This window comes from Macaca fascicularis, chromosome 17 (genome assembly GCF_037993035.2).
Source record: "Macaca fascicularis isolate 582-1 chromosome 17, T2T-MFA8v1.1".
NCBI classification, from domain to species: domain Eukaryota; kingdom Metazoa; phylum Chordata; class Mammalia; order Primates; family Cercopithecidae; genus Macaca; species Macaca fascicularis.
In genome coordinates this window covers 13696008-13718758 of record NC_088391.1, presented here as the reverse complement: position 1 = coordinate 13718758, position 22751 = coordinate 13696008, and the positions used below count along the sequence as shown (strand labels likewise).

At 37.5% G+C, this 22751-nt stretch overlaps 1 protein-coding gene and 1 long non-coding RNA gene across 8 annotated transcripts in view; one reads left to right on the top strand and one right to left on the bottom strand.

Moving 5' to 3' along the window:
* Positions 1-22751, bottom strand: part of RFC3 (replication factor C subunit 3) — a 739896-nt gene that overhangs the window by 534628 nt on the left and 182517 nt on the right. For 6 of the 7 annotated variants that reach the window (XR_012426813.1, XR_010582549.1, XR_010582550.2 and 3 more), the window contains exon 8: positions 4893-4997. Coding sequence is in view for 4 of the 7 variants with exons in the window: in XM_045376946.3 (XP_045232881.1) it covers positions 4919-4997 (79 nt within the window). In the remaining 3 variants the exon portion in view is untranslated. Of the gene's footprint in view, positions 1-49; positions 3949-4892; positions 4998-22751 lie in introns of those variants that run through there. The other variant, XM_065533140.2, reaches the window with a different exon arrangement.
* Positions 705-22751, top strand: LOC123569752 (uncharacterized). The gene is made up of 4 exons (XR_006693538.2): positions 705-869; positions 14647-14760; positions 18799-18885; positions 22459-22751. It is a non-coding gene; the product is annotated as an uncharacterized lncRNA (long non-coding RNA).

The window sequence follows — 22751 nt, the reverse complement described above, 5'->3', positions numbered from 1 at the left end:
CTAATAAGAGAAGAGTAAAAAAAAAAAAGAAAAGAAAGAAAGAAACCAGTTTCATTTGCAAATTAGTTGTTAATGAACACTTTAGTCTTCTTTCACGATGACACAGGCTGAGGGTATTTACTCAATCTAAGTTCTCCTCAGCTTAATGGGAGTATTTGACTAGTCTCTGTAGCAGATTCATCAAAACAAACATTTATTCTGCTACTACATGAGAGACACTCTGACAGCAACTGGGAGAGATTAAGGAATGTATAAGACACGGTCACTGCTTTTCAAGGCCTCACTATCTAGCTGGAGAGAAAAACTCATATGAGCCAGACGGAGAGCTAAATGACAGACTGAACACAATGACACACGGATGACACAATGGAAATGAATCAGCAAATGCAGGGTTGAGTATTTTGGGAGAAACAGTTTGCATAAAAAGCCCTTGGATGAACTGAATCTGAAGGATGGTATTTGGGTGACCTGTTATCTTTATTCTCCTGGCACCTTCATCTTCTTTGGAGAATTTTCCTCTTTCCATTCCATCTGCTTGTGCAGGCAGTGAGTCCCACATGGTATGACACCTGATTCGGCTTAGAGCAGTCAGGATTCTTCACCCCTCTGATATAAAGAATGGCTCCAAGTAAACACATGACTCAACCTGGGCCAATTGGAGCCCTTCCCTGCATTGACTGATTCACACACAGGGAGGAGCTGTCCTCTTCTCTTGGGATCTCTAAACTGGGGGCTGCGAAGATGTGATTGTTAAATGACATTCCTTTCTCATGGAGAAAGCTTCCCTACATAGTGAAGCTAAAATTCAGGAGAAAACAGAAACGAGAGAAGAAACAGGGATGTTCCTGACATCTTTTGGGCACTTACAGGTAGGTCCACCTTCTAGTTTTATAAGCCAATCAATCCCCTCCACATCTTATTCTTTAGACACTTCTATCCACCTTACTTCTGGAGTCAGTTGTCTTCATGTTAGTCCACTTGATGTGTTCCCAAAGAATCACTAGTGTTTGGTTCTTTTTGTTTCCAGTCTTTCATCTCTGTGTTTAATTTTGTGTAGTTTCTATCGTTATATATTCAAACTCACTGATCTTTTCTTCTGCAGTGTTTAATCTGCAAGAATCCCATCAAATTTTCTTTTCAGATATTACTTTTTTAATATTCAGAAGTTCTATTTGAATCTTTTAAAAATATACATATCCCTTTTCTCCTCTCAACATGTTTGTGTTTTTCCCTATACCTTGAATATATGGAGCATATTTATAGTAGCTATTTTTAAATCCTTGTGTGGTAATAATATCATATCTGAAATTTCCAGGTCTGTTTCTTTTGAATGAACTTTTTTTCTGATTATAAATCATATTTTCCTACTTCTTTACATGCCTGCTAATTTTTTGTAAGTGGTAAATCTTGTACATTTAATATTGTTGGACTTTGGCATAGAGCTAATTTACTTGGGATCAAGTTTGATTCTTTCAACACTTTCTTTTAAGCCTTGGTAGGGCAAGTCTAGAGTAGCCTTTTGTTTAGGGCTAATTTAGCCCAATTATTCAGGCAACATCTTCCTGAGTAGTCTGCCTGATGCTCTGTACATTATGAATCCTGTGTGAATTCTAGGAATTCTTCTGTCTACTACTTTCTCTCCCAGCCTCATAGAGTCCTATACCTGTATTTGTACTTGATATTCAGCCTCACGGAGCCCTGTACCTGCACTTGATATTCAGCCCCATAAACGAAAAACTTCAGCCGAATTAAATTTAAAATGGTTTAATTGAGCAATGAGCAATTCGCGAATTGGGCAGCCTCCTGAGCCACAGCAGCCTCAGAGAATCCCGTGCAGCCATGTGGTGAAAGAAGATTTATGGACAGAAAAAGGAAAGTGACCTATAGAAAATGGAAGTGAGGGACAGAAACAGCCGGATTGGCTACAGCTCCACATTTGCCTTATTTGAACATGATTTGAACAGTTAGCTACATGTGATTGGTCAAAACTTGGTGATTGGCACAAGGGTAGGGTACAGTCTGTTGACATCTCCACTGGTGATAGTTCAGTGTACAGAGAAACGTTTAAGCCAAACTTAAAATATGTAAGGAGGCAGCTTTAGGCTAAGCTTAATTTAAAAAGGCAAAGATTCCAGAGAACTCTGAAGACTTCCAGAGCATGTCCTCTCTCTTTCTCTGTGTATATGTGTGTGTAGCTTTCTCCGCTCTAGGATTCTGTAAATACTGAAAATTCTAGCTGCCTGAATTCTGAAGTCTACCTCCTAGACTCAGTAAGATCACTGGGCTTTGTTTGGGTTCCTACCCTGTACTATGCATGGAAACTGCCTTCGAACCTGGACAATTACAGGACTCAGTACCTTTCCTTCCCTTCTCTTGGAGTCACAGTCCTGTGCTACCTCTTGTTCAATGTTTGAAAGTTGTTATGTTCTATATTTTGTTTGGTTTTCTAGTTGGGTATGGTGGAAGGCAAATCTCAGGGCACTTAATCTTTCATGGATAAAATCAGAACTCCCGAACTCTAACTTTTTAAGTACTTTTCATCAAAATTTTTTTCTTCAGAAACAATCTATAATTTATACTTAGAAAAAAATAAGATTGTGCCCAGATATTAACTAGTTTATGCTTATCCCACCCGATTCCTTATTAATATGCCACATCTCCCCACTTTCCTACTTGAACTGATCTCAGGAGCCTCAAGTTATGAAACTTGGTTCATCTGTCAAATGGGGATAATAAAAGTATTCACAGCTTGTGGTCAAGATCAAATGAGATAAGTTATATAAAGCCTGAAATATAATGATGGTTCTGCAAAGGGCAACTATTAGTACTACTGAATGAATCACAGAAAGTGGAAATACTGATTTAGTTGAGTGAGATGGCAAGATTAGCGGGTCCATTTCCCTAAAAATAAACACAGACAATAACACACAAACACATTTTCAGCATAGTTTCACTTGGTGACAACTTTCAGTCCAACAGACCTTGTTAACTTCTTTACGAAAGTTCCTCAAGAGTTCAAAGGTTCACTGAAAATGTATACCATGCAGTATTTTACGTTCTGTAAATCGGATTTTAAAATAATAATTAAAACTAAATATGAGTTGCATAATTGTTATTGAAAAATGATGCTATAAATGCAACTGGTTCTGGTCATCTGAGTCCTAGGGATGTCGGAGTCTCAGAGGAGAGAGCATGGCAGGAAGGAATGGTTAGGTTGGTCTTGAAATTGAATGATAAGTTACAAAATTTGCACATCTCCTAAATCCTGAAAACAGAAGTAATAAAACCTGGTGTCTGTCTTTCATAAATATTCAAATGAATTAATTATCTGTGGAACATTTTGTTCTGGATTTTGATTTCAAGATACCATTGCTCTCATTTTAAAATAGCATTCCCATCAGATATTTGTATTGCTGGATCACTATTCCTCACTCAGGAAATGATCAGTCTCTTAAATATTCAGGCCTTTTTATTCCTTTACAGAGCAAAGATTTACTAAGTATCTGTATACTCCAGATACCCTGCTCAGTTCTTTCACATGCTAGATTATTTACATTGTTTTCTTACAACATAGATAATCATTGCCATTTTATAGTTAAGGAAATTGGGGCCAAGAGAGGGGTTAGGCTTTACATAAAATCACACAGCTAGTAAGTAAAATGTCTACAGAAATAGGACTGAGCTATTTATCCTCAAGGAACCCTTTCCTTTAGTTTTAAAAAATCTATTAAAAAATGAGGATGATGCCTCAGTCTCAAAAAGACCATGAAAACACTGGCTATAGTGGCAGATGGATGCCTTTACCAACTGTAAGAGAAATGGGAATAATGCTGCCAGTCCCCGGTGAGCTGAGATCAGTGAATTCACCCGGCATCTGATCCCAGGAAGATGACCTCAGGGGGTACTATGTTGCTTCTTCAAGAAGACTTCCAAAATTTGTCCCAATGTCTAAGGAATTAAAATGTGCTTTAAAGAAAGGGTACAGTTGAAGCATTTTACTTCCTATTTTGCTTCTGTCTATTTGCTCAGGAATTCTCCATAGAGGCGTGAACAAAGAATTTACTACAGGGTTTATATATTCATGCAAATAACATTATTTCTCTAGAAGACTACACTCTTTGTTCTTTCAGATGCTGGAACATTTCTGTTTTCTCTTCTACTTTGTTTAAAAGGATTCTGAGGCAAATACATGGCAGCAAACATTCTGAGGCTTCCCAAGCTCTTTCATATACACTGAGTAAGAAAAAACTGTGCTCCTGAACTTGGGTTCCCTGTTGCTTCCAGCAGGTGTAGGATTTGCCACTGCCAGAGACAAAATAGCTGCGCAGCATGAGTTCCTGCCAGAGAGATATACATTCTGCCTTTGGCCAAAGTGCTTTGAATTCACTGGGTGCTTTATGATCAGCTTTTCTGATTCTACAACTGTAAATTGTGATTTCATCAGCTTTTGTTTTGTTTTGTTTTGTTTTCCCTTCTGATTTAGTTGAGGGGAAGACTCTTTTATCCCCCTTGATATGGCTTAGCATAATGGTTTTTGGTACATTGAGGAAGTCTGAAGTAATAGCTGAAAAGATTTCAGGTGTTGATGCCATCAGGGTGTTCTGAGAGGAACTGATGAGGGAGCAGGGAGCCTGGAAATAGCCCTCCACTGAAATCATCCCCCAGGACTGCCCCTTGGTTGCCTGAGCTGTGTTGGAGTGGAAGATCCCATTATGTGGAGGAATCCCTGTATCTGGAGGGATTCTCTGGAGGTAGATCTGTGACCAAAACCACTCAAAGTAGAAACACACAACTTTATGCCTTCTTTCTCTATTTGTCTTAGTCCATCTGTGCTGTTTTAGCAAAATATCAGAAACTAGGTAATTGATAAAGAACAAAAATGTATTTCTCACGGTTCTGGAGGCTGGGAGATCCAAGATCAAGGTGCCAGCAGGTTTTGTGTCTGGCGAGGGTCCAGTCTCTGCTTCCAATATGGCACTTGAACGCTGTGTCCTCGCCTGGTGGAAGGTAAAAGAGCAAAGATGGGAGAATGTTGTGTCCTCACATGAAGGAACAGCAGGAGAGCAAAGAAGATCCTACACAAGTTCCCTCCAGACTTTTTATAATGCACTAATCCATTCATGAGGGCAGATGCCTCATGACTTAATCACCTCCCAAGTGGCCTCATCTCTTAATACCACCACAGTGGGGATTAAGTTTCAGCATGAATTTTGAAAAGGACACATTCAAACCATAGCATTATTGTAGGAAGTCAGCAAATACATTTTTATAAAATAAGAGCACATTTTTCTTTATCCTTTATAAATTCTGATTCTGCCTGTGCCATGATAAATGATGCCACTGATATCCTCATGGACTCCCATGGACTCACTTAGCCCACAGACATCCTCTTTCTACGGTAGACTCTGGAGGCTGTGCTACATTAAGGAAATAGCCCATTGCTTTTTCTGTATGTAGAGTACAAGCGCCTTTCCTGAACCACTATTGAATGAACATGAATGTTCCTCTTACCACTCTAGCCACTCCTTTTCAGTCTCCTTTGCTGGTTCAGCCCCATCTCTCTGACCTCTAAATACAGGAGTTCTCCTGGGCTCAGTCTTTGGCCTTGTTTTCTTCTCTATCTACACTCATTGCATTGTTGACCTGATCCATCCTCAGGGCTCTGAAGACCACTTAAATAGTGATGCTTCACAGATTAGTATCTTTAGGAGGAAGCTTTTTCATGAACATCAGACTGATCATGTTCAATTGCTCACATCTCCACTTGGATGTTTAACACCCAAACCCTAACATGTACAAAGCTAAGTTCCTGATATTTTTCCCAACCGTTGCTCCTGTAATCCTCTGCATCTCAGTAAAAGTCACACATGTTCTTCTAGATGCTCAGGTCAAAAGTAGTTAAGACTGACACTATCTTTCTCGCACACCCCACATATTATAAGCCATCAGAAAATCCTGACAACTTAGTCTTCAAGATGTATCCACAGCCTGAACACTTCTTACCAGCTCTACTGCTCCCACCTTAGTCAAGCAACCATCATCTCTCGCTTGAATAAGCATACAGCCTCTTAGGTTATCTCCATTTTTGTCTATGTCGTTTGTCCAAAACATAGCAACAAGAGCAATCTTATTAAAAGGTCAACTAAATCATGCCACTCCTTAGCTCAAAATCTTCTGATGGCTTCTGATCTCATGCAGAGTAACATCCAAAGCCCTTTCCATGAGCTAGAGGGTCCTACACGATCTGCTCTCTTTTCTCCCCATTGCACTTCTGACCTTTTCCCCTACTACTCCTGTTACTCTCTCTATCTCCCTCTCCCTCTGTTCCAGTCCATTAACCTGTCCTGCTCACTATTTCCACTTCAGAGTCATTGCACTTGTCTTTCTCTCTGCCTGCAATGCTCTTCCCCACATATCATAATGGCTCCAAGTCCTTGCCCCAAGACTTTATTCACATGTCACCTCACATGGAAATAAAGACCAACCAAATTAGAACAGGCCACACCTATTTACTCAGAGCTTGCTAGAGCAATGAGATTAGCCACCATCAACTTTGAGTTCTTCCATTTTGGCAGGAACTCAAAGGCAGGCAGAGAAGTGGGAAAGCTTAGTAGTGGAAAAAAGGGAAGGCTTTCCATACACCCTGATTGGAGGCTGTTGGTGTGGGGAAGCTGTAGGCAGGCTAACTAGAAATGGGGCTTCCTATGGGATTGGTTAGAGATGCATGTTTGGCTTTCTCTGATTTGTCCTACGTTGGAAGGGGGGAAAAATCAGGAAAACTGTCAGTTATTAATCAAGTCCTAGCCATTTGGGGATGATTATTACAGGGGTTATTGTTCAGTTTCCTGGATTGTTATCAAAGATAGTAGTCTGACTTCTTATACCTCTGACTCATAGGTTGCAGGCAAGCTTCCTGGGCTGTTTATTGTAGATGTAGATACTGGGGTTGTTCTTCTGGGCAGCTTGCTGCAGGTTGTGGCCCTGAGTTCTACTTTTTTATGTGGTCTGACCATTGTCCATCTGTATATTCAGTCTTTTACTTCTCAGGGAGGCATTCTCTGACAAGCTCACCTAAAATGCCAACTCTCCCCCACTCCCTTCCTTTGCATTTCTCCTTAATAGTAGTCACTATATACCTCATATTTTTCTTATTTATCTTATTTATTGTATGCCTCTCCTACTAGAATATAAACTACTTGAGAAAGGGAATTGGGGTTCTTTTAAAAATTATTGTATTCTAATACCTAGACCAGGTCTATCTGGCCCATTATAGAAAGTCAATGACTACTGCTGAATAAAGCAATGAAATATTTATTAAGAATCTATTATTAAGGAGGAATTACACTAGTTAATAATTTTACCATGGAGAAATCTGACAGTCACCATGTTAACCAAGTGATCAAGATTAATGTTACCAGAAATGAGTCATATTGATATCATGTATTCATTGGTATTAAGTGATGAGATCACCACATGTTTTCTGTGGTTTTCTTCCCCCAAACCCACAGCTACAATCTAATTATAAGAAAAACATTAAACAAATCCACATTGTGGCACTTTCTGCAAAATACCTAGCCAGTCCGTCCAGTACTCTTCAGAGGTGTCAAAGTCATGGAAGACAAGAAAAGACAGAGAAAGTATCACAGACTGGAGAAGACAATTAAATGCAATGTGGTGTCCTGGGTTAGATTTTGTAAACGAAAAACGACACAGTTTTTCCATGGAACACTGATGAAGTCCAAACAAAATCTATGTAATATTGGTTAATAACATATTGTTGGTTAATAATATATTATACTAGTGTTAATTTCTTACTGTTGATCACTGTGTCATGGTTATGTAAGATATGAACATCAGGAAAAGCTGAAAGAATGGTATATAGAAACTGTACTACTTTTACAATATTCTATAAATCTAAAATTATTTCAGAATGAAAGATTTTTTTAATTAAAAATATTTGAATGAGAGAAAAAGGAGTTACATTAGGAACTGGTGGGGGTATTTCAACTCCATAGAACCATTCCAAATGCATTTATTAAACATCACAATGCACTGATCATTGTTGAAAATGCTAGTCATGAAATACCAAATAAAATTAAGGGCCTGACTTACGGTCAGGTAGGAAGAAGGCCACTATATGCTAAAACTGCAATGATTGGCAACTGGGAAAGAAAAGGCAGAGGCAGAGAGTTTAATTGTATGGAGACAGTTGGGTACAGGTAGGGTCAGTATCAGGAGAGCCTTCTTAAAGAAGGTTCAATCTTTGGGCTGATTCATAAGAGATGAGTGTTTACTTCACGAGGAGGAGCTTGATTGGATGAAGGGAGTTGGAAGAGCATGGGGGACAGTACAGCAGCCCAGAGGTAGGCAAGACAGCTTCACCCAGGAAGCATATAAAAGCGAGTGCAGAATACCTCTGACACAGCAATGCCCTCTACCAAGCTGCACTGATTTCTCAAGAGATATTTTCTCTGTTTGCTACACAACTTTAAAATTGATGGTTTAGTCTTTTTTAAATTTTGAATTAAACCAATATACTTGGATCTCATCTTTAAAGATGACATGTGTCTAAAAGAATTCCAATTACTCTTAAATTTTGAAGTGTTTGTTCATAATTTAAAACTAGCTCATAGTTTAAAACCTTATTGTGTTCAGATGGTATTTAATCTTTTGAACGACATTACTGAGGGACTATTTAGGAAACTTTCCAATGCCGAGAGAGTGAAGTGATATATTTTCTCGAATGGCATTTTTGAATGTGTGGAGTGATTATAAATTCTGCTGGTTTGTGGTCCCTGGAGCCACTGAAATCTGGTCTGAAGTGTACTGTAAGTATATATTTTCATTTTTTTGTATAATGTCATATTGAGACATCCTGAAAAACCTTTCTGGCTGAGGAAGACTGCCCTTCTTGGGCCCAGCCAATTTATAAAGATAACAAATAACCTAGCCAGGAGTATGTCTTTGATATGCAAACTAATCAATCTAGAACCATACCTACTCTATCTGGTTTACCCACCCCAGGAGGCAATATTCCTCTGAGTTGATCATCCCAGAGCCAGGTGCCAGGCACCCACAGACCACCGCTATAGCTCAAAGCCCACCAGAACAACCAGTTATTCAAATGAGCCAATCCTAGACTGTTTGCCCTGCCACAACTTGCATTTCTTTCAGAAACTACACACTGTGCCCTATACCTTCAGAAACTACAAACTGTGGCCTATACCTTCTCCCTTGCTCCTATTTTCTGCATCCTGAGCACCATGGTGTTTTTCCCTTGTGGCTGTGTCTGGTGCATGCTGTGCCTCTTGTTTAGAGGGGAACTGCATTGAAAACCTTCTTTCAATGGAATTAGACTCACCATGCTGTCACTCAGTCACTTTAATACTCTAAGACCTGGGCCCAATAAGTAGAGATCATTTATAAATCTCAATGGGATACAGACAACATTTTAACCAACTGAGTTTAATTCTGTTCATTGTTTTTGATTGTTATGGAATGCCAATTGATGCAACGAGAGTAGGCAATTATATCCCTAGCGATCAGAACTGTGAGACGAGTGAGTTGAGTTAACTCCCGCCTGGTTTGAGACAGGTCAGGTGAGCCATCACCTAAAAGGAGAGTGAAATGCTGGCCACAAGATATATGGATCCTTTCTAGACCTGGGTAGGGGCAGTGTGGGGAAGGAGAGACACTTGTACCAAGTGTCACAGAAGCCCTTCCTCTCCTGCTGCTTCATAGATGGGAAATGTTCTGTCGGTTTGTGCACTACTGATTTGTATACAAGGAGGTCCCCTAATAGTATCAGAACTTCCTGTTTCCTTTGGCTGGAGCATTTGGGGCAATAAAGAACAATTCTTGTGACAAGAATGGAAGGCCACAGGAATTTCTGCTTCTATAGCCTGGTGATTTATTTGCTTTTTTTCTCCTTTGTATATCTGAGTCATCTGATCTCTGAGGATTAAAAAGGACATGGGGGCTGGTCATGGTGGCTCGTGCTTATAATCCCAGCACTTTGGAAAGCCAAGCTGGGTGGATGCCTTGAGCCTCTGACTTTGAGACCAGCCTGGGCAACATGGTGAAACCCCATCTCTACTAAAAATACAGAGAATCTGCTGGGTGTGATAGGGCAGGCCTGTAGTCCCAGCTACTTGGGAGGCTAAGGTGGGAGGATCACCTGAGCCTGGGAAGTCAAGGCTGCCATGAGCCGTGATTGCACCACTGCACTCTAGCCTGGGCAACAGGAGTGAGACCCTGCACCCCTGCCCTCCAAAAAAGAAAGAAATATAAAAGGACCTGAGGAGGTCTTAACTTGTACCTGTATGCATTATTTCATCCCACATTAATTTATATCCTTCATCAATATCCCAAGTGCTGCAATGATGGCTATAAATGATAAAGAAAGCAAAAAAAAGCCCCTATTGTCCTAGAATTTTCTGTAAGTGTCCAGCTAGATTATTATAAATTATGTATCTTTTCATCATTGGCCTTTTCCTTTGATATTTTACTGAAAATTGGCCTGAGACTTCAAATCATTTTGTACTGGTTTGAAAAAAAAAAAGTCAAGTAATTAGTTGCAGTTTACCATCTACAACTGCCATCCCCACTCAAAACAATTCCTCCTGCCCCACAGCCACTCCAATGGACAATGTCTTTCTGTTGGACCAGATGAGTTCTGAAATCCAATCTAGTGTAGCCATTGATTCATTTGGATAAAGACAGGATTGAGAAACAGTAAAACTCCTGATTAGTGGAAAATTGTTTATAAACATATCAGTCAGTGCTTATTGTATTTGTTTAACAGTGGCATACTTAGCATTTTTACAGATTTCTTGAAGTGCAATCAACAAAGAGTAGACTGCACACATTTAAAGTATACGATTTGATAAGTTTGATATATATATATATATACACACACACACCTGTAATCCACCACCTCCAGAGTTCCCTTATTCCTCTTTATAATCCCCGCCTCCCACCCTTTTCCACCCACTCCTAACCCCAGGCAATAACTGACCTGTGTTCTGTAACTGTAGTTTAATTTGCATTCTCTAGAATTTCATTTACATAGAATATACGCAGCATCTGCTCTTTTCTGATGACTTCTTTTAGCGTAAGTATTTGGAAATTAATCCAGGTTGTTTTGTGTATCAGTGCTTCATTCCAACAGTATCCCAGCATACAGATATATCACAATTTGTTTCTGTTCTGTTTCTATAGTATTGTTTGATTCATTGCTTTAGGAAAAGGGCCAGAATTGAAGTAACTCAAGTTCTGTTTATTTATTTGCATCTTCATAATCCTCATCCTACTACTGTTTATGTAGAACACGTGGTTTAAATGTAGGGACACTAATAAATACAGTGGTTGTACCAAAGCAAGCATAAAAGATTCAGAGCCATTCTAGGTTAACATGTGTCACTGAGGCTGCAAGGTAAAGACTCTCTGTAAAATAGGAGTTCTCCCAATTAACTTCCACATAGAACACAAGGTTTATTTAAGGCTAAAAAATAAAATGAGCTAATTTGAAGTGTGTCTGTGTGTGTGTGTGTGTGTGTGTACACACACATATGTGTACCCACAAGTAACTATAGCAATTGTCTGGAACTTAAACCAACAAAAGCTATGTGGAGGGGGACTATCTTCTATCTGACATTGTTTTAGAATTGCCAACCCATGGTGATAATAAAAAGGAGGCTGATTTTTAGTCAGTTTGTGTTTTCTTGTTTTGAAATTCTCTATAGGAAACATACCCCCTTATTATCTGCTTCTGAGGTACAGTACTTCCACAAATCTATTCTCAGTAATAAATAATAAATATGCTATTCATTACTTATCAGTTATGATACATTTATGGTTTTTAAACATATACTAATAATATCAATATGAATCATTTAAAATTTCCAATATTCAACATTTTTTACATACCAATTGACAATGTCATGCTTAAAAACCTAATATATTTATTAACTAGTCATACTATAATAGTGATTATAATGGTAAATTTTATTACTGTTGTTCAGTAGGACTAAGAAAGCTCATCTGTAATGGGCTTATTATCTAAAGGTGTAAACCAGAACACATAACTGCCTTCCTGCATGGCTCAGTGTCCTAAACAAAAGGGAAAGAAAGCCAGAAGAAAAGAAAGAGAAAGAGAGAGAGAGAGATTGAGAGAGAGAGAGAGAGAGAGAACAAGAATGAGGTAGATATCACTACTCCCATCAATTTGCATTGCTGTCATTACAATGAAAATATGCTGGTCTTTCATTTATATTTTTGTTGAGCGTCTTATTCAAATGAAAAGACTTTCAAATATGTGTAAACTAGAGTTTCTCACAAAAGGTGTTAAAATGTTGATTTCCATAGCCACAAAATAAGAAAAGCTTTCTAGCTTCATTAACAGATGCAACTATAATTGCACATTGCCATTGAAATAAGAGGCAAAGTTAGCATCATTCTAACAAGACCAAGGAGCTGAACAAATCCATAAAGAGGGACTTTGTGACCTAGCCACAAACCAGACATTGAACTCAGCTGGTCAGTTAGTCTACTGGTATGTGCTGCCTTGATACATGTTTCCCATCCCAGTGTCTCTGAAATCTGGATTAGATGCACTGCTACATACTCACATAGCGTCCTCTATTTTCACTCTTAGAATAAAATTATACAATTGTATTGCAAAACCCTACTATTTGTTTTCTTTCTCCAGTAAATATCAAGAACCATCTTCATTCATCAATGTATCTCTGATGCAATACCTAACATGTAGCAGAGCTCAAAACATTCTCGTTAAAGAGAAAAATGAGTGTCTAACTTTTCACGAAAACAACTGAGCAGATGGTTTGCTATAACCCTTTTCCATCCAGGAAAGGATTTAAAGTGCTTGACTGACTAACGGTAGCTCAGTAATATCATCTTTAAGTCTAAAATAACATACATCACCAATCAGGAGTGCTTAAGTCACATCCTACCAAACACTCATCACTGATAAATTTTTTAAAGGTCATATCTTTATTGAACTATATCCAGTTTGCTGAAGAAAAAAAAAAAAAAACAGTATTGGACGGAAAACAGATAGAAGGCAAGCCTTCTTTTTTCTTTTGTAATTAACCATGAAGAGATGCATTTGTTTTCCCAAACATTCTAAATATTGCCTACATGATTTTTGGAATATTTTATTTTTCCTTTGAAATCATTTTTAAAAAGAAAAGCATTGCTTCTGAGAGTTATGAAATCTCAAAGGCAGTTACAAATTCATTTATCACTTTAGTGCAGGAAGATAAACAAGGGTATTGAGCAAAGACACTCCATTATGCTGCAGCAGAGCTATATTTTAGCTTTGGCTTTGACTTTACTTGAGGATTCTGTGCTAATGGAAACATTGATCTTATTTCCAACATTGCTCTCCAGTATTCTCCTAAGATGCAAATCCCTCTTCAGCTTTTGTATTTGTCTCTAGGCATGGAGAATTAAGTCCACCTTGTGATTATGCATAAACATCACTGCCTATTGGATGCTTTTCTTGACCACCATGCTGATCACACTTCACAGCAGAAAGCCAATCATAGCCCTCCTCAAAGTGTGCTGTAATTGTTTATATGTTTGAATAAGTGCACTGTAATATGTGTGAGGTTTCCTTCAACTCCCATAGAATTTTCATAAATTTGCCTGGATAGAACCAGCTCACAAGAAAACGAATTAGAGCCCCAAAAGCAGGAAATAAATTCAATAGCCTAAAATAGTTTCTACATATTTCTTCTGCCCGTTCAAAGAGAATTTAAAAGAATTCAATCTATCTTTTGAATATTAGAGTCAATCTAATCTCTTTTAATTGAATTCAAGATAATTCAACCTCTCTCCATTTACTATTCTAATTCTGTTAGACAATTTTCCTCATGTACTTATTTGTTCTTTTAACAAATTTTACTTACAGTCTTCCTTTAACCCACTTAAAAAAGATACTAATACAAATATACTACAGCCCTACTATCAAGAAGCTTGAAGCACAGCAGAGAGGATATGCACAAAAACTACAGTACGAGCAGCCTATACAAGTAGACACTCAGACACAGGGTGTTCCACAGTCCTGGAGGAAAGCACAGAAATCTTGCAGATTGTGGGTTGGCTAGGTGTGCTGGCCAGGGAAATCTTCCAAGAGGAGCTAATGCTTGAGCTGTATCTAAAGGCTGAGTATGGATTTTGTATTTGGATAAGGTAGAAAGGGGAATACAGACAAAAAGTATCACATAGGAGGTCTTGGAGAGCAGAGTATGCTTTGAAAACAGGTGAAGTATGTGTCAGGAAAAGTTTGGAAGTTAGCTTGACAGGTAACTGGGGACAAAAGCATGAAGGGCCTTGTATCCCTGCTGGGTAGTTTTGAACTTGATCTTATAGGGAATAGATGGTCAATGTAATATTTAAGCACAACTGGGACATATTCAATTTACATCTTAGAATTATCACTTTAACACAAACATATAGCAATGTTTTGCAAAGAAAATTTCTAGGGAACTTTGTATATTAAAAGTCATGACTCAAAATTATTTCCAGCCAAATAAACTTTGGAAATGAAGGGTAAGCATACTTAACAATTTTTAAGACTTATCAAAAATCTTTAACTTCCCTATCTTTGTTTTGTTTCTCCAGGAAAAAGAACATGCAACTTTTCCCAAGCCCATTTCATGAAGAAACCTTTGGATTTTTCTCTCACCAAATATCTCATGGGATTAAGGTTCCAAGTAGACACCGTGGAATATGCAGGTGTATAGGATAAATTGGGGAGTTTCAATGAAATCAATGAGATCGTTTACAAGAATACTATATGAGTTCTATCAGGAAATTAACAGTATAAGAGATTAGCAGTGGTAAGGGCATGGAAAACACAAACCAAACGAAGTTCGGTTATAGGAATGGCAAGAAAGGCAACAATGGTCCCAAGCTCGGTGTGGTGAATCACTCTGATGCCTAAGATATTAACTTCTTAGAGTCTCAGAACTTAACCTGCTGGAACTTTGTTAGAAGGGGCTACTTTAATCCTAAATTTAACATCCCCCTTCTTTTTAACATAAGGAAATTGAGTTCCCAACAGATAAATGACTGATCAGGATCAAGAATCATCAGTTCTCCACACTTTTAATATTTTCCCTGGAGAAGAGCCAGGATGTGAATATTTATAAACACTGAATAATCACCAAACAAGATATGTTTGTCTTTGGATTATATTTCTTTGCTGATATTTGAATAGAGCTCCAAGTGACATTTAGGGAATTGATGATGCTCTAATAAAACTAATGAAGTCCACTGTCAAGACCTGCTTGGAAGGAGCTGGAAAGCTGCTTAGCATTTTTATCCTGTCCAGTTGCGTTCCTTCTCACTTCCTGCTCTGCATTGGGGAGAGAGAGCAGCACCTTCCAGGCAAGCCTGCCTGAGTTCCCACTGGGCACAATGCTTTTTCTCAGTTCAGTCTATGAGGCACACAACGTCTTCTGGGAAGGGGATCAAGGGACAATTATGTATTTTGGCTTTAGAAGAATTGTGCCATGGCTATGCAATTATTCCTTCAAGTGACCACTTTCAGGAATATTGGGTGCTAAATGATTGCATATTGTTATAGTTTCCATTGTAAATACGTATATGAAAGGGCATTTAAAATCCAATAGCAAACCACTAGTAAATTTCTGTGATTTTGGTTGAAATGATACACAATCTTTCTTTTTGAGCACAGTGGACACAGAAGGAATATTTTTCGGTGCTCTTCTTGCTGCTCCAAAGAGCCACATCAACAGACCCATGTCAGTGATCTTACTCACTGGCCGAATGGGACTTTGGTCCTGCCACAGTTAAGATCAAAGGGGTTGAGATGCCTTTGAAATGACTCTCCAGTCAAGAAATCTACATTTGAAATACCTTGATGTCATAGTCTCCTGGCTGTTCTCTCTGTTCTGTGTTTTCTGGTAGCTTTCAATTTTCTCTGACAAAAAGATTATTTTGCATAGTGTATCCCAGGCAGTTTCTCATTCATTGGTGGCAGTTTCTGAAGGGTGTTAATTGGAATACAAACCACTTTCCTTGGCTGTTAAAAATTACTGAAGGTCAAAGACAATCAACTTACTCTATTCTCATGCATTTTCCATTCTGGTTAAAAATGTCTGTGACTTGCTTTTACTCAAGATTACTAAGAAGGCAAGGGAACTATTATTGAGACACATCTGATTCACTTAAGGAGCTGCAATCTTCATACTAAAGGACTTAATTTGATTTCTCATTGGGAAGAAAGAAAGGGAGGGAGAGAGAAAAGAAAGGACTATCTGTAAATATTGAGAAAGGAAGAATAAGAACTAAGAAGCAAAAACATTCTAGGAAACAGCCCTTCTACACCATGAAAAACATTTCACATTGTTATTCCATAAATCTGGAATAACTTATTTTTAGTCAATACATTATTAAAATGAATTATCTTCCCTACTTAGAAAAAATGCTATTTTAAAAAAACTATCAATTTTTTATCAAGAAAGGTAAAATCTTTAATTATTTTGAAATGTTTTACTTCATTTTCTGGATGATCATGGCTATACCTAAAAAAGAAACTGAAGCAAATAGGTGAATATTTTCAAAATTTAGCTATTAAATGGTTACACTTAGGAATGCTTCTCAGCCTCCATAGGGTAAACTTATTCTGGAGTCACTGACAAAAAGTTTGTGTTTCATAACTGAACATTATTCAATACCTGGATTAAATACAGTCTGCCTGTAGAAATTTTCCAAATTTCTAATCTATATAGGGAAAATTGCGCATGACCTATTTTGGGTTTATATTTCACCTGAGAGTATCTATAGATAAATACACAGATAGATATATAGATAACATTAATTATACTTATTGCAAAACTGAAATGCATGTCTGTATCTATAGGAAACTACCTCTAGATGTTCCACAAAGGCAGGAATGAATCATTGCTACTTCTATCCCCTGGGCCTAAACAGAGCCTAGTGCCACAGTAAGCATTATATATGATAGGTCATTTACTTTTTAAACATGTAGTGAAATAAATGATTAGATATATTTGGTATGATCACAACTGTAAAGTTATCTTTTTATAAATTTTTGTCATAAATTTATAATTTTTACTTTAAAAATATTACTACATATATTAATACATATATTAGTCAATATATTTTTGTGGTTTTTTTTTTTTTTTTTTTTTTTTTTTTGAGACGGAGTCTCGCTCTGTCGCCCGGGCTGGAGTGCAGTGGCCGGATCTCAGCTCACTGCAAGCTCCGCCTCCGGGGTTTACGCCATTCTCCTGCCTCAGCCTCCCGAGTAGCTGGGACTACAGGCGCCCGCCATCTCGCCCGGCTAGTTTTTTGTATTTTTTAGTAGAGACGGGGTTTCACTGTGTTCGCCAGGATGGTCTCGATCTCCTGACCTCGTGATCCACCCATCTCGGCCTCCCAAAGTGCTGGGATTACAGGCTTGAGCCACAGCACCCGGCCTAGTCAATATATTAACACATCTATTAGTCAATACATTACTACATATATTAGTCAATATATTAATACATATATTGAATGCATTAGTCCTTTTTATTGTATGTGTGTTTTCCAACTGGAACCAATGGGGAGAATACATTTTCCTTGAAGGGTTGACTATGACATCAAGATATTTCAAATATCAAGATATTTCATAGTTTTGTCTCCATTCGCATGGAAAAACTGAATCATCTTTCATCTCCCAAAATACAACACTTACAAATATTCTGAACTATTCTGGACACCTTAACAAAACGAATACAAATTCTGAGCACATAAAATGGTGGTTTATTTTCAAATCCAAGCTTTTAAACTTCCAAAGTGTTAAGCTTCTCTCTCATTCCTTGTTTGAAGTAGACTTTAAGAAGGCAGAGTTGTTGGAACAATTAGGAATATTTTTACAATATCAAGGTGTGATGTGAATTAAAATTGTTATCCCAAAGAAGCTCCTGAACTGTTTTCCTCTCTTTACATATAGAGAAAAATAAGAATCATCTTCTAAAAGCAAAAGAAAATGATGATATCAGAAAAAGATCTGAGAGATTAAGATACAGAGAACAGCTGGATAAATACAATAAGAACTTCATAAAGATGCTATGAACTGTACTAAATAATACAGTAGCACTAACCTCATGTGACATTGAACACTTAAAATAATGTTGTCCAAACTGAGCTGAACAGCAAGTACAAATACATATTGGATCTTGCAGATATAGTGCAAAACAATGTAAAATATTTTAAAAATTATATTACACTGAAACGGTAATATTTTGGATATATTGGATTAAATGACATATATCCTTTAAAGAACCATGGAAACACATTTTCTAAATTAAAGGAAAGATGATGTACTTACATCTTAAAATATCTATTTATTATTACAATTAATTTCATGTATTTCTTTTTCTTCTTTTTAGTGGGGCAATCAGAAAATTTAAAGCTACATGTATAGCTCACACTGTATTTCCTTTAAGCAGCACGACCATATAGAATCATTTTTTCTTTTCTAATTTTTATTTAGTTTGACTTGGTCTTTAATTAAATGGACTCCAGTTTTACGCAGCACACAGGCTTGATATTTTTAAATGCCTTTCTATTATAATATCCTCTGGATACGTTATAAGAAGCACATTTTAAAATTTATTGATGAGTTTGCAAGACAGCGTATAAAACACCTACAAGGAAAAAAAAAAAAAAAAGAAAGAAAAACGAGCTGAAAGCAAATGAGTGAGTAATAACCTCCTAAATCGAATCTGTTTCTGTCCTCAGGGCAAGAGGAGAGCTTGGGAGATGAGCCATTTCAGGAGGGCTGGGGTGAAACCAAGACAGGTGCCCCTCAAAGTGGAGAAGCTAGAGGTGAGATGTGCATTGGGAACATGTGGGTCGGGAGCCACGAAGCTGACTATACTACTGTGAAAAAACAGGCTAGGAAAAAAACCTACATCCCAGAAAGAAAGACCCTTCAAGGAAAATGTATTCTCCCCATATGGTTCCAGATGGAAAACGGACATACAAAAAAGAGGACTAATACATTCAATATATGTATTAATGTATTGACTAATATATGTGTTACTATATTGACTAATATATGTAGTAATATATGTAGTAATATTTTTAATGAAAAATTATAAATTTATGACAAAAATTTATAAAAAATTGGTATAAATAAGCCATACTGGGAATCTTTAAAAAGAGGACATAATTACAGAGGTAGCAGGGATTATAAAATTCAGAAAGAATACTGTGAACAACTATGTGTCATTAAATTTTAAAGCTCAATTAAAAGATCAGAGGCCTAGCAGGAATAACTAGGCCAAATCAGGCTCAAAAAGAAATAAAAAGCCTGAAGAATCTTATAATAATTAGATAAATTAAGTCAGTAGTTTAAAACCTTCCCACAAGGAAAGCATCAAGCTGTGAGTCCTTCCCACCTTTTAAGGAATGAATTATTCTAATATTTTACACATTCTTGTAGGAAATTTTTAAAAGGAATCCTTTGTAAATCATTTTATGAGATTATGGTAACCTTGATCTCATAACCTGGCAAAGACAGTATGAGAAAGGAAAGTTATGATACAATCTCACTCATTCATCTGCATGTAAAAATTCTAAACAAACGGTTAGCAAATCCAGCAATAAATTTTTCAAAACAAAATCCTCATCAAGTTGAGTTAATGCCAAGACTACATATCCTACAATTTCACTTATATGAAACTCTAGAAAAAGGCCAAACTGGAGTGACAGAAACAGATCAGAGGTCGGCAGCGTCAGCTTTCCGGGAAGAGAATTCGTTGCAAGGAACACGGAAACATTACAGGATGAGAGAACTGTTCCAATCTGGATTGTCGTGATGGGTACCCTGTTTATGGGAGAGTTTTCTTGTATACAAATAAATCCCTTTACAAAAAGAGACATAGAGGAAAGATGGAAAGGGCTGCTGCTTGCCAAATCTGGGGAAATTTGAGCAACAAAACAGATATCAATAGTGGCAAGTTGCAATTCATTGAATAAAATAAGAGCCCATGAGATGATACTGATAATGAATGAATGAAAGAAAGAGAAGGGAAAGCTCTTTTTTGCAACGTAATTTTGACTAATAAATATTGAAGGTGTTATTGAAGTAGAAACATCAGTATCTTGCAAACACCATTGTTAAAACTGATTGAGACAGGAATCACCAGTGGATGCTAAATCTAGGTGGAAAACACAATCTCAAGCATCTCCCCATGAAGTACTTATTAATTACAGAAGAAGATTAGTAATGGTACAGTGGAACAATGGGACAATCAATACCCTAACCAAGTGATCAAAGTTAACATCACCAATGAGGAGCAAACACCTCCTGTGTTTGAACATGAATCCCAAGATGGATGCAATATATCACTTATGTCACATTACAGCAAAATACAGGAACTATCATACAAACCCAAATCGAGAGACATTCTATAAAACATCTGGCATATATTCTCCAAAAGCATCAATGTCATTAAAAATAAACAAAGGCTGAGATTTTGTTTCAGAATAAAGGAGAACAAAAATACATCACCAACTAAATGCAATTTTACATCTTAGACTGAATCTTGTACGGAAAAATACATTATAAAGTACATTTGGAGACAGTTGCCAAATTGGAGTATTGACTCTACAATAGATAAAAAATATATCAGCATTACATTTTCTGAATTTGACAGCTGAACACTGGTTATACAAACAAATAGCCTTGTTCTTAGGAAATATATACTGAAGTATTAAAAGGTAAAGAGGAGTGGCCCAAAAATGATGATAAAAACATTGAGAAATAGAATGCTAAAGCAAATGGGACAAAATGTTAAAAATTAGTGAATTTGCTAGAGATTACAAGGGATTTCTTCATGCCATTCTTGCAAAGTTCTGTTAAGTTTAAATTTATTTTAAGATAAATTATTTTAAACTTACAAAGTTTATTATATACTAATATCAAGCAATCTCCAAACTTTATGAATAGAAGAACCAAGATGCAGAATGACACGCTACTATTTATATAAAATAAGGTGGGTATCTGTACATATACACACATGTACATTCATAGATGTACATACACATGTACATATTTTCTTGGATATGCATAGACTATCAAAAGATAAAAAGAAATTGGTAACACGCTTGGTCCTACAGAGAAAAACTGAAGATGAGAGGGAATCTTCACTTTACAGCCTTTGATCTTCTGGAAGTTTAAATCATCACTCAATCCAAATAATAAATAAATGGGCAAAGATGTAAGTGTCTGACAAAGCCATATATTGGTAAGAATGTGGAACAGTGACATGTCTCATATACCACTGAGGGAGAATAGAGGGAAGGAAGGTGTGTGTTCACGGGGAGCAGAGACAGTTTGAAATATGAAGCAACAGGCATGCCAAGCCTCAGGGAACTGTTCCTGTCCTTCAGGTCAGAGTTCTCCCACTTTCAGGTCCTGGGAGACTGGGAGATAATAGCAAGTTTTCATTTATTCATTTGATAAACACTGTTGTGTGTTTAGACCCAGGGAGGCACAATCAAATCAACAAGAGACACATGACCTTCTTCCTTTCTCCTCCTCTATGAACTCTTCTCTATCTCCTCTGTGGGCACTTTATTGTGGCCTGTCTCTGTCCTCAGGGATTTAACCCCGTTTTCCTTCTCTTTCAAGGCTAGGAATAATGCCTGGCATTTTACAAGCCAATGACATAAAGTCCATACATTAAACGTTTTCTGGACATCTCTACTTACATATTCCATAGCTACCTCTTGAGGAAATACAACAATTTTGCCAATGCAAGACCCCTCCATACCAATACAGAAGAGAGAGAGAACAATTTAAAACCAAGTAGCTATTACCCCAGGCATACGTGCATGTAAAGGTAGCAGGAAAGTATCTACAGTGTCTGTACAGAATTTCACACAAATTTATTTGTAAAGGTAGAAGACAGAACAATTACAATTGTCTTATCTCCATGAGAGACAAGAAGACACAACTGTTGTGTGTGATTGTCTAGATATACCCTTAGAGAGTCTTCAAAGTTCATCATGGATGTGTGTGTTTACAGTCTCAAGGGGCAGAAGGCTTATGATCTTGCCTTGTGAAATCCAAGGTCAGATGTTTTATGCAGACCTTAGCGTTTTGAAGGAGATACCCTAGGGAAGAGAACCTGGAGGAGGCAGTCACCTCTCTCCTCTTTACTAAAGAAAATGTGATCATCTTGCACTGACATTTAACAGCTTGATCAATTTGCCCTTCCATTCCACAAATGAATTATTTCCTAAACTGTGGTCATCTCGTTTGCCTCTAGCAAACAGGATTCCTCTGAATCCTGTCCCTCGGCATGGCAGTGAATGGCCCTGCCAATCCAACAAGTCTGTGCCCAAGCCAGAAATCAAGACATTACCTTTGACTCTTCGTCTCTATTCCAGATTCAAGTCCCCTCTCATATGGCACTGGAAATTCCTGGCATCCTACCTCCTCAATATCTATGAAGTCTGTCTCTTCGCTGTGCCCTCACTGCCCTGTGTAATTCGGGCCACACCACCTCCTCTCTACTCTGGGTGTCAACAGCAGCCCATTCTCTGGCCTCCCTGCTTCCAGGCATGGGCTCCGTAGGCATGAGGGGGATTGTAGCAAACAGATTTGGAAGCAGGAGCAATTTGTGTTTATTTCTTTTCATCCAAAGAAAGATTTAATAGAAAATAGAGCCATAAAAAAATGA